The following is a 12,584-nucleotide window of genomic DNA, read 5'->3' on the forward strand; positions in this document are numbered from 1 at the left end:
TGACACATTTTTTCCAGTCCCTGCCATTGGTAGCTGAAAATAAATGGAGATTTTCAGCATAGCCCAAAAGTATATTAAAGTTCATGGGTCATTAAACTGGCTATGGAATCATTTATGAAATATACCTATTTGCAATCAACTATTTTCAGACAATCTCTGAGTGTGCTAACAAACTCTTGTCTCCTTTTTCTGTCCTTAATATTGCGTCTTACACAGGGTGAATTTAAACTGTAATACAGTAGATTCATCAGTTGACTTTTGTCAGTTACTCAAGCCTCAGTGTCAAGTGTATCTAGATTTATTGTTGCATGTATTAGCATTTCACTTCTCCTCTATCCAGCAAATAAGTCTTTAAAGCTTAAAGAAGATTCTTTTTTCCCTCTACCATTTTTCTTTTGTTGCAGCTCTTGCTTAAGGGGGAAACTACAAGAATGTCCTTGGAGTGAGTGATAAAAGAAGGGTAGTGATGGATGAGAGTAAAGTTTTAATCCTGGCAGCTGTGTCCTACGAACAATAAAATAGAGAGAGGCAGACATCAGCTGCCAGCTGCTGCCAGCCAAGTGAGCCTGCCAGTGCCAGAACAAAGGGGTGATTATAGGACACTCAAAAGGATGAGTGGCTAAAACTGCCAGTGGATGACAGAGGTTGGTTGAACAGTAGTTTTACTTTCAGGTGAAAAAAAAAAAAAACTGTATCACCTGCATTTTTGCAAACTGAAAATGAAAACAAGAAGAATTTGATTCCTGTCATTCTGAAGTCATTCTGTTTAGAAAGTTTAGATTACTGTTGTGTATTTCAGATTCCCCGCTGTACATCCAAACATTTAACTTATCTCTGTCTTTAAGATCAGGTGAGAGAAAAATCTTTGGATGCATGTGTGGTATCCTTTAAAACTGTCATATTTTTAGGGCTACAGAAGCTGCAGCTGTCACTGGCTCATGCTCATGTCTCTTTTTCCTTCATGGTTTACTGGCCATCTCTGACCTTGGCTCAGCTACCACATCAACAGCATGCAAGGACCTGAATATCCGCACTTTAACCATAACAGACATTAATCTTAGTGTAGATTTTAACTAAATATATTAATTGACAGACATTCTTCATATTAATCTTGGTTCTGCACACAGGCCCCCTGTCATTTATTCTAAACTAACTGAGAATGCCACAGATGGCTTGACATTACAAAGGATCTTCCTTTAATTTAACTTCCCTCCTGTGTATCCAGGCACCAGATGCTTCTGTTGAATCCAAATACCCTCTAGTAGTGAGAATAATTCATAAACAGCTCATGATTGTTCTGACAGATTAGACTTGACTATTGCTGGTGGTGCGGTACAAGGTGGCATGTTGAGACATGCAACATTAAATCACAGAGAAACTGTGTCCCAGGACATTCCATGTAACTGCAGTCCCTCCATGACATGATGTGTGTAGGGAACCTACACAGGCCTCACACAAAAACCTCTAGATTTTTGTGTGAGGCCTGTGTATTAGTCCCAACCTACGAACTGTCTTCTCATATTATTGTACCATTGTTGTTGAGTGATTCACCTGTTCAGATGTGAAATGTAGTTTATTACAGCTCATTAAATTGAATGGCTGTAATGTAAAATGCTGGTTAAATGCTGCTACCTAGTGTTGGATAGAGGAACCAACCTGAAAAAAATTAAATGCACCTAAAAATGCTTTATGTCTGTAAATTTCTACATTACCACTAGTTTGATGTTGGAACTTGTGATTTAGTATTTGTTTTTAAGTCATACCTGGGACAAAAATGACTTTCATGTAAGAACAGGACAGTGGATGCACTCATTGAGTTGAAAATTCAGTAAAGAAGATGAAAAACTTCTTTTCCATTCAGAACTTACTGACTGAAAACTGAATGAAAAAAAACGTGTATTTCAGCGTGTATTTCATTAACAGAGACGATGGTCTACTTATCCTCATTGCAAGAGGATCTGTGGTGGCACCCAATGTTTCCTACTGTACATTGCATATATTAACCACTCATCTTTAACACATTCACAGTATATTGCAATGGTTTCTTTGTGTTTTACGGCTGTATACCTTGTGGGTTTTCAACTGTTAACTCAATGTATTTGTTATGTTTGTTATGTATCTTTCAGTGTTTGGTGAATTGAGAAATGTCCAAGATGATTAATTTAACTAGAACTCAACACTCATACTTGCTATTGAATTTGTATTTGGCACTGAAATATTGCTTATTCCAGGTTAGGTATTAAAGGGACTATTAATAACCCAATCACTGTTGGCTCCCTACTGTGCTGGTGCACTACCAACAGCAGGGGCTTTGAAGAAGCTTCTTTCAGCACCTGACAGGCGCTCTTCTGCTGGCCGGGTAGTTTTAAACAACAGACACTCAGCTCCTGAGATGCTGAGCGACAGAACAGATGGTAGGCTTCAAACCCCCCACATTTACTGTTAATGTTATCCACTGTGCCCTGCAGGCACACCTAGACAAAATTTGGACTGGAGGAAATGAACAGTTCCACAACACAAATTTAATCCATTAACCACACACAGATGTGCTATCATTCTTAAAATTGCAGCCTAATTTTAAAACGATTTATTTTTCATCCAACTCACAACTACGCCTCTTGGTGTGCGGTGCATGCTACATTTTAGGTCTTACATGTTGAGAAGTTTGAGTTAATTCGTGAAGACCTTTATTTTGCAAACCCGCTGAGCAGCTTCCGGCAGTTTGTACGTCCTGATAATATTTAACGAGAAGGCGAGAGGCGTCGGAACACCACAGCTAAACTCAGCATTTTAATGCCAAAATGGGCGCTTGTCTGGCCTTGTGCTCTTTAGCCAGCTGTGTAAGTACTAAATGCCAATACGAGTATTGTCTTAGATATCAGCGACAGGCTTTTATTGCGTCTTACGTTAGCGCTTAGCTAAATGCGTTACACTAAGGTTAACGTTAGCTGGCTGAGGAATTGGGTTAAGCGCCAGCTACCTGACAGTTAACCCAAAACGCTGTTATTATTTAGTAAGTTAACGTCAGATACTTGCTGTGATAGATCGTTATAACGTTAGAAATTTCAGGGAAGGTAGCTTAGCAGTCTTGTGAAAGAAAGTAACTATTGAGGAAGTGTCAGAACAGGCCATTGACACTAATGTAAACACATCTACCCCAGCTAGCTAGGTTAGATAGTTATGCTAACACTACCGAGTAATTACCAAAAATGTATTGCATATGCTTTGACTAATCTCTGGGACAACAACTCCTGGTCAGGCCGTTACGACATTAAGGTTGGTTTAGCGTTAAATGGGCTAACTATGTCACTGTCAATAGCTTTAGGTTAAATAAGGTGGAGTCTGTTCGTCCTCTCTGTGGACTGTTTAATTATCTATGACTGTCATAAAGCCAGAGGAACTTGTGGCCTAGATTTACATACTGAGATAACAATACGTCCGTGTCAGTACATTGTGTTTTGTATTTGAGATGTGGGCGATGCTTATACAGTTTAATTCAATGTTGGAAAATGACAATTGCGATTAATAATTTACCAGCCCAGTACCTTTCATGGAACAAAACCTATTTGTGAATGGCATTCTGCCAAAGCAGTTGCCTGCATTCATTTGGCTGGTTTTTAAAACCCTGCACTATCTAAAGCTTTAACTGTGTGTGTCGTTTTTTCCTCCCACTCCCACCTTGCCCATTCCTACAGGCCTCCTGTCTGTGTGGCTCAGCACCGTGCCTTCTGTGTGGGTGCTGTCCCTCCTCTAATAACTCCACCGTCACACGGCTGGTTTTCTCCTTCTTCTTGCTGCTGGGGACCTTGGTGTCGGTCATCATGATCCTTCCTGGAATGGAGACAGAGCTTCGCAAAGTGAGATCAGTGTGCTAGATTAGGAATAATTCACTATAATTCAATATCTGAGTGGAAGCTAGAAGTAGTTACAATGACATGTCTTAATGCTCTGGTTACACCATTTGTATACAGCAGATGGCTAAAATGTGTTGCTAGATGCTGTTTCTGCAGTCACTTTACAATTTATTAATTGCACAGAAAAAAATTCTCAGTCATGTATCTTGAAGTATGTCATATTATCTCTGGTAAAAACATTCTAGATAAGCTTAATTACAAGTTTGTTTTTTCTGACTTTCTTGTGTTCTATAGATCCCAGGATTTTGCCATGGAGGAACTGCTATACCTGGCGTTGAAAACGTGGCCAACTGTGATGTTCTTGTGGGCTACAAGTCTGTATACCGTATGTGCTTCGCCATGACCTGCTTCTTCTTTCTCTTCTCCGCCATTATGATCGGTGTCCGTAGCAGCAAAGACCCACGTGCAGCTATTCAAAATGGGTAAGAGCTGTAATGGACTTACAGGCACTGTATTGGTTCAGAGATGGAGACAGATTTGCATGTGCTGCTTCTGCCTGATGGTGAATTTGTAACTCTTTATTTTTCAGGTTCTGGTTCTTTAAGTTTCTGATCCTGGTGGGAATAACAGTGGGAGCTTTTTTCATCCCTGACGGAACATTTCACACTGGTACTAACATACTCTGTTGAATTACAATAGTAATTCCATAATTAATCTTTTTCTTGAGCAGACATAAACATGTGACTCAGGCAGTGTAGAAATGTCTATATTACTCATCACCAGTTTTAGGAAACTGTATCACCTATGTCCATTTACTTTACAGTGTGGTTTTACTTTGGAGTCGTGGGATCCTTCATTTTCATTCTCATCCAACTAATTCTCCTCATCGACTTTGCCCATTCCTGGAATAAGGTGTGGGTAGAAAATGCTGAAAATAGCGACAACAAATGCTGGTTTGCAGGTACAGTATTCTTTCAAAAAGAGGTGTTTCTTACCATGTTTAGCTGCATATTTGTCAAAAAAAATATACACTTGACATAATTTTTGATTAGAAGACAGATCTTCTCTGCCATCCAAATCATAAACTCATTTTGAATACACTTGTGGTTTTAAGCCGATCATGTCAATGTATGGTTATGTAAATTACAGGTCTACTGACTTTCACCTTCCTCCACTATGCCCTGGCTATCACTGCTGTGGTGCTTTTCTACATTTACTACACACAGTCTGATGACTGCACAGAGCACAAGGTCTTCATCAGCCTCAACCTTATCTTCTGCGTCATCATCTCCATCGTCTCCATCCTACCCAAGATACAGGTACAGTATGGATCAGTCTTAGGCCATGGCCATGCTAATACAGATACATTTGAAAACACATTTATCTCTGTTTGTGGCTTTCATTCCATTCTTAGCCTCCTTTTTAATGTGCTGGAAATGCTCCCTACAGTTCAGAGCAGAGGTCAGCTTTCTGTCATCTACAACTCAGTTAGTTAGTTCAGTAATCTCTTGACCACAGCACAACATCAGTTTATATTTTGCTGTTTGTAAACCCTGTAATAAGTCTCTGTTCATCACATGTGGTTATAAATTTGCATGACAAAGTAAAGTCAAAGTCTAATTTCTTTACGCACATTAGTTCTGTCTAATATGAAAATATGACTATGGTGTCTTTGGTGCACTACACAATGTTAATGTGAATATGTTTGTCCTGTTTGTTACAGGAAGCCCAGCCTCACTCCGGTTTACTCCAGGCTTCACTCATCTCCCTCTACACCATGTATGTCACTTGGTCTGCAATGACCAACAATCCAAGTGAGTCCTCTGTTGTTTTATACCACAGTTGCACCTTTTGGTTGCATGCTCAGTTGTGATTATGCTCTGTTTTCTTTAAATGTATGTACTTGCTATTTATCTGCGGCAGCATTTTGATCACACTGGTGAGTTTTCCATGGCATGCAATAGGAACAAAGAGGTGCCTTTTTTTGCTGCTAGTTAGGACACCTTTCTTGTCTCATGTCGTGTGATCTGCCTTTCCCATGAGATGGGAACAATGGGCGAGCTTGTGGTGACTGTGGGGTTAGTGTTCAGTTGCCTTTTGGTAGACTGCACAACTGCTATCATGCATTAGCTTTAGGTTTATCTACACATCCATCTGAGATCTATTTACACATGACATTAATGAATATATCTCAACTACCCACATAGACCAAGGTTTCAAAATGCAAATTGCCTTTGCCCTTTTGGAACAACCATCTCTTTCATGTTTCACAGAAGTTGTAACACTGCACACGCTTTTTGCCTTTTGCTAGATGTCATGGGCAACAGCTGCTTATTTTATAACATAAGGCAGAGCAGTTAAAAACATTAGTTAGTGTACAATGAAGAGCTGTGCAACATGGACATTTATTTCAGTGTATTCATGAACTGGAAAACATTTACACTTTGTGATTAATATGTTAGTACTGTCGTCTGCCTACGATTTTTGCAGTATCACTGCTGCAAAAATTTTAATTTACAGTAGAACTTTAAAAAAGCAAATCATCTTTACATTCAACATGGAACTCAAATGCCCTGAGATACAAGTTTATGTCAAGTGTAAACAGACTCACTGTACAATAATATATTACCTATTATAGTGCAATAAAATGTCTAATGCTTTGTGTGTATTCTTTAATGTCTTAGATCGGAAGTGTAACCCCAGCCTATTGGGTCTAGTGTCGAACGTTAGCACCACTGAACCATCTGGTGACAGCACACCAGGACAGGTGCAGTGGTGGGATGCTCAGGGCATTGTTGGTTTGGTCATCTTCCTCTTCTGCACTCTCTATGCCAGGTAGGGTAGCAGTGCCAAACAATTGTGCACACATTTTATTTTCTGCTGCTGTTTTGTATTATTTATGTTTTTGTAAAACTGTCTCTCTCTGTCTCTCCCCTCAGTATCCGTTCGTCCAGTAACACCCAGGTAAACAAGCTGATGCAGACAGAGGAGGGCGGAGGTTCAGGTGGAGAGGCCGTAGTGGGAGAAGACGGTATACGCAGAGCTGTGGACAATGAGGAGGAGGGAGTCACCTACAGCTACTCCTTTTTCCACTTCCACCTCTGTCTAGCCTCTCTGTACATCATGATGACCCTCACCAACTGGTACAAGTAAGTGTCTGTCTTCATCATATTGTTTGACATTAGGGATGCACCGATACCGATACCAGCATCAGGTATATGTCCTATACCCTTGTTCCTGTACTCGTACTCATAAAAGTGTCCCGATACCATAACACCCGATACCGCTTTACGGCAGCGAGACGTTCAGTTGGGCGGTCAGGTGCTAATCGAGAACAAGGAGGAGCTATGTCGGCGGTGTGGAGGTATTTCAAAGTGGATGATGGTGACAAAAGTAAAGCGGACTGCAAATTATGCTCTGCAAAGTTGTCAAGAGGAGGGACGAAAGCGAGTACTTTCAACACAAGCAATCTGATAAAACATCTAAAAAACAGCAGCAGTGTGGAAAGTGAAAGGATTTTTAGCTCAGTGTCCCACATTATAGATGAAAACCACAACAGACTAACAGCTGATAATGCAGAGAAGCTGTTTTTCATTCAAAAAAACCTGCTCCTCACTTTTTCAAAATAGACTTAGTTCTCACAGACAGACGTTGCTTATTACATGATAATGCCTTAGTTTCTCTGCCACTGTTTTATGTTGGTACAGTTATATTTCAGGGCTATATTTATGTGAAATATGTGGCAAGGCTGTTTCTTAACAAAAAAGATGCAGTTGAATGCTAAAATGTCAATAACAGTACTTCTATTTGAGTAAAATGTGTGGCAATGCCATACATAATGGAATGTTCAAATGTCAGTTAGCAATTTCTTACAGCCAGAGAATGAAACAATATCTGATGAAAATAAAACATGTTTTCAAGTAAATGTACAAAGTGTAATGGCATTAATAAGTACTCATATTGGTACTCGGTATCTGCAAGTACTCAAATGTAAGTACTTGTACTTGTAATTGGATTGAAAAAATGTGGTATCGGTGCATCCCTATTTGACGTGCAACACAAATGGCCCAAAGGATAGACAGCTTGTGACTGCAGGGAAGAATCCTGATGAGGAAGTAAAAGTATGTAAAAACACAAAATTGTTGAGCTCTCATGCAAAAATAGTGATGCTTCTGAGATGGCCAGATGTTTTGAAAGTGGCCAGTTTCAGGCATTGTAGGCCTCTACTTTTGCCAGCAGAGGGCACATTACTTCACCTGAAAGTTCTCTCATTCTTTAGGCCTAGCTTGAATATTTCCAAAATCACCTTATTTTAGAAAGAAAGAAAGGAAAAACTCATCCACCACAGTGCCTTCTTTAATGGTCCTTAGATGAACAATATATTTAGATAAAGTGTAGTACATGTTACAATGAGTCGATCTCTCTAAATAGTACTTTTCCTCTCTGCGTCCTCCCTCAGACCAGACACAACCACCCAGGCCATGCAGAGCAGTATGCCAGCTGTGTGGGTGAAGATGAGCTCCAGCTGGCTGGGCCTTGGGCTCTACCTCTGGACCCTCATCGCCCCCCTCATCTTCCCTGACAGGGATTTCAGCTGAGCACGCCTTGTCTTTTGGCAATATTTGGTCCTCTTTTTTGGGGGTTTTTTGTTTGTTTGTTTTTTTTGCCTAGTGTATTTGGCAGTGTGAAGAATGCTATAAAGGAAATAGGAAGGATCTTATAAAGGAAATACTTTAAATTTCTTTTTCAAATACTTGCTTTTGCAATTATGTTTCTATTGTTTTACTTCTCTTGGTATGTTTATTGAGTGTTGTAATCTCTACAGATGTTTGAAGGTGTAAGTGGAATTTTTTTGTTAGTCTGTTGATGATGGTTTTAACCACAAGAAGTTATTTTCTTTGCCAGTGATGCACCTTGATAGGCTACTCCCTACCTTCTGCTGGATGTGGTACGGTTGTGTAAGCTTCATTATATTTTTGCAGAATTTTAGTTAACTGGACTATCACAAAGACTCAGCAACAAGGCACTTTCTCAATACCTCAGATGTTTCAGTTACAGATTCCTTCCCCTTCGAAGGCCTGCAAGATCAGACCTCTCTGGTCTGGAGTACCCCTGATTAGCTGGACTGTCATAGTGTGGGGGGAACCAGGGTAGCCCTCCTTAGGAGCCCCAGAACGAGGTGAGTGTGAGAGCTAGATAAGACTAATATGACACACCCCGCAGATCATAACAGGGCTTCCCCTTTGCTGCTAGGCTGTATGCAAATCCACGTCATTGCACCTTGAGCCAGAGAGTCAACCAGTCTAATCTCAGCTCTTCCTCGCCTACTTCAGTCCAAGGTAATTTATCTCTGGTGCTATTCCTCTACATGTCTGACTGTGTTCAGCCTTGTACAGCCACGGGCAACAATCTGTACATGTACTGCAGCCTGTTTGCAGCAGGGAGACATGTATTGATCCACAGCAGTCAGCATCATGCAATGTGCAGTGGTACGGTTCAGGAGGTGATAGCGTGAACTCCATACTACCTGTGCTCTCACAAATGCCATTATTTCCAGAATGTTGCAGAGCGTGTTATTCAATTTAGGGAAAAAAGGGAATTTTAAATGTTGCAATGTACAAAACAATAACAAAGCATTTCAGAAATGATAAATTGCTGTTAAATGATATTGACTTTCATAGTATGTCAATGGTTGTAATGGTGGTACAGTAAATTTATGCATTATATAGTAGTTACCTCAATTTCAATATGACTGGATTGAGTTAAAATAAGATCAGTATATTTTGTACTTGTGAAAAATGATTTTGGTACAATCCTGAAAATGTTATCCTTTGTCTATGTCATGTTCTTTTCCAACATTTCAACACCCACACACACACATGAATCAGACACTCTCTCTGGCTGCATGTGAATATTGTGAATGGAGGTTTTCAAAGTGTTGTGATAAATTGATTTTTTAAAAATATTAATTTTGTTTACCAAACATGTTAAATGTAATTTACATTTAGCCATTAATACCCTAATAAGGAAATTACTTAGATTTGCCAGTGTAAGATAATAACATGTAACATTTCAGAACACTATTAAGTGCCTTTTTGTAGTCCCGCGTTTCAAAAACAGTTTACCACTAATAACGACATGTGCTTATTATGCCTTGCCTAACACAGTGTGGTGAGTCAGTCATTGCATGCCATAAGGTATAGGCTTATGGCATGAATTAATATTGTAATTAATGTATAAACATTGTTTTTAATAAAGATGAAAAAGTTTCACTCAGTCTTTGTCCTGATGGAAGATTTACAGTTGTTTTCCATTAAAAATAAGATGAAGATGGAGTGTAAAACCTACAAAATAACCTGATAGTAAGTAAGTAAGTAAGTAACAGAAGCTACTTTTGTTGTTTAACTTCTTTTTTTTTTTTACTATTTATGTACTGCAGAACAGCAATTACTGGTAAAGTGATTCATATGTTTATGTTCAGGGTGCTTTTAAGTGCCCCATAGAATTTATTGATTGTGCTCAACATCTTATCAGTCGCCAGGGTTCAGCTGGTATGATAGCACTTTTTGTTGTTTCAGTGCATGACTCCACAGATTTAGGTCTTGAGGTACCAGGGTGGGGGGGTAGACACATCACAGCACGTGCTGTACTCTGAAGCAACATGTGTAGATGACACCCGAAGACAAGCAAACCATATGCTTGACACACTGTGTCAGCATAAGCACTTTATGTCTGATGGGTTGTCTTAGTATTTGGCCTTCTGCTGCCACGCCCCCCTGCTGTGCCTGCCTGTCTGCTGCTTAAATTCTTAACACTGTTTCTCTCTTCAGCAGTTGTGTGGCTGGAGACACCCTCACAGTAGCCACTGATGTCTCGACCCTTTGGTGACTGTGGTTTCCTGTGACAAAAATTCAAAGTATGACTTGCGTAACCAGTAGACAAAAAAAGTGTTGCTCTGGCCAGATTTCCTCCCTTTAACTGTAAATTAAAGCAGTAAATGTATATGACCTGTCCCTTGTGTTGGTACAGTGACAGAGGAGTGTGTGCCAGAGCTTGCAGCCTCCACTGTGTTATTTCCTTCTTGCCTGGCTGGCAGACAGGACATGTTGGTTTTGGCTGTTACAGTCACTCAATCCAGTTGGCACTGTCTGGAACCATTCAGGACGCACCACCTCCTGTTGACTCCCACCCTTTCACAACACCACAACACCACCCCTTGCTCAGCCTGTCTGTGACAATCCTGAGTTTGATGGGTTGTGTCACAGCGCGGGACCGTAAGACTGGATTCCCGTTTTTGTCATGTGTAGTGAAGAAAACAAAGACTGTAAGGAGGAGAGCAGCACAAAAAAAACCATAAGAGAAACAACTATGAGACATTAAAGAAAAAACAAAAATATAGGAAAACTAGTGAAAAAACAGACTTCAGGGGCAGGAATACAGATTACATCAGAAGGGAGAGGATGCAAATACATGTTTATGTACAAGTGTTCTTCCATATTGGATATTGACATAAACTACCTAGAGGTGTTAGAAGATTTGAATTAGATTCACACAACACATTTAAAACATTATGTTATTTGCCAGTATTGCATGGTGTAATGAGTATGTGACTCCTCAGCAAGGCTTCATTAAGACAAGTTTCAGCACTGAAAGTGCAAACCTTGTCTTGGGGGGTGGGGGGGTTGTTTGGTTTTTTTTTTTTGGTGCTCCTCCACCGGACTTGCCGCGAAGCTGTAACATTCCACCTGGCGCGAATGTTTTGCAGAGTGGAAGTCCTGTCTTGTCTCTTTGCAGCAGTGCACATTGGCCCTGACACATGGTTTCACTTCATGGGTCAGACACGCAGAGGAGGTGGGATGGTGGTGGTGGTGGTGGGGGTCTTGTGCAATCATCATCCTAACAAAAAAAAGCAAAGACGCTGTAGTAAGCTCACTACCAAACCAAAAAGATGTGACGGAAAACCTCTTGTTTTGATTTTAATTGTTTCTGGTTTTATTGTTCTAGCCACGCTAAACATAATCTCAGTCTTTACTCTTTAAAGAGCTGCCCTCACTCTTGTAAACTTACCTCTTATTCCTTCATTTCTCTTTGAGTGATTGAGGCATTTATTGTATAAAAGTACCAGACTAAAGAACTCCTTGCACTATACTCTTCTTCCATTAGTCCCGTCTGAAATTTAACAGCCTCTGAACACAGCCAACAGCATCTGAGAACAAATTAGCTAAGCGCCATAAATCGCACTTTTATTTCCCCCTGTTATCATCAGGTGCACAAATGTGAACTCGATTTTTCTCCTAGGATAGATTTAAGACACTCTCTGTCTTTGGCCATTGGCTCCAGTGTCATAAATCCCACCTTCATTTCCTCTGTTATCATCAGATGCAATTTGTCGCTGTAATAAGAGATCAGAGGCTGTAATGTGCTGATTATGAACCACTTAGTGCAGCTCTGCAGCCATGCTTGGCTAGGCATCATGGGATTTTTAATTGCAGATTGACTGAAACAATGGTTATCACTTGCAGTGTTATCCCTGACCTTAATCTCCACTTCCCTTTTCCCACGTTAGCTTGGAAATGTCAGCGTTTAGCTGCATTTTGCCTTCACTTGTCAGGAATAAGGTCATTCCCTGCACAGGCTGTCGCAATATTTCAGCTTTGTTCCATTACGATAAATGAGCCGTGAATTGGCCCTGTGGAACTGCTCCTGATGCCGATTTCGTATAAGCATTGT

At 40.2% G+C, this 12,584-nt stretch overlaps 1 protein-coding gene across 1 annotated transcript; it reads left to right on the top strand.

The window, feature by feature from the left end:
• The first annotated feature begins 2,710 nt into the window (after positions 1-2,710).
• serinc2l (serine incorporator 2, like) lies at positions 2,711-10,130 on the top strand. Its single transcript, XM_018686746.2, has 10 exons — positions 2,711-2,840; positions 3,696-3,857; positions 4,149-4,336; positions 4,444-4,523; positions 4,678-4,815; positions 5,004-5,173; positions 5,578-5,668; positions 6,539-6,689; positions 6,794-7,003; positions 8,314-10,130. The coding sequence occupies exons 1-10, from the start codon at positions 2,802-2,804 to the stop codon at positions 8,450-8,452; spliced, it is 1,368 nt and encodes a 455-aa protein (XP_018542262.1). The 5' UTR covers positions 2,711-2,801; the 3' UTR covers positions 8,453-10,130.
• The last annotated feature ends 2,454 nt before the right edge of the window (positions 10,131-12,584 follow it).

This window comes from Lates calcarifer, linkage group LG15 (assembly GCF_001640805.2).
Source record: "Lates calcarifer isolate ASB-BC8 linkage group LG15, TLL_Latcal_v3, whole genome shotgun sequence".
Classification (NCBI taxonomy): domain Eukaryota; kingdom Metazoa; phylum Chordata; class Actinopteri; family Centropomidae; genus Lates; species Lates calcarifer.

Coding starts and splice junctions, on each gene's coding strand:
- serinc2l (XM_018686746.2), top strand. CDS start 2,802: ATGGGCGCTTGTCTGGCCTTGTGCTCTTTAGCCAGCTGT. Junction 2,841..3,695: donor TGTGCTCTTTAGCCAGCTGT/GTAAGTACTAAA, acceptor CCATTCCTACAG/GCCTCCTGTCTGTGTGGCTC. Junction 7,004..8,313: donor ACCCTCACCAACTGGTACAA/GTAAGTGTCTGT, acceptor GTCCTCCCTCAG/ACCAGACACAACCACCCAGG.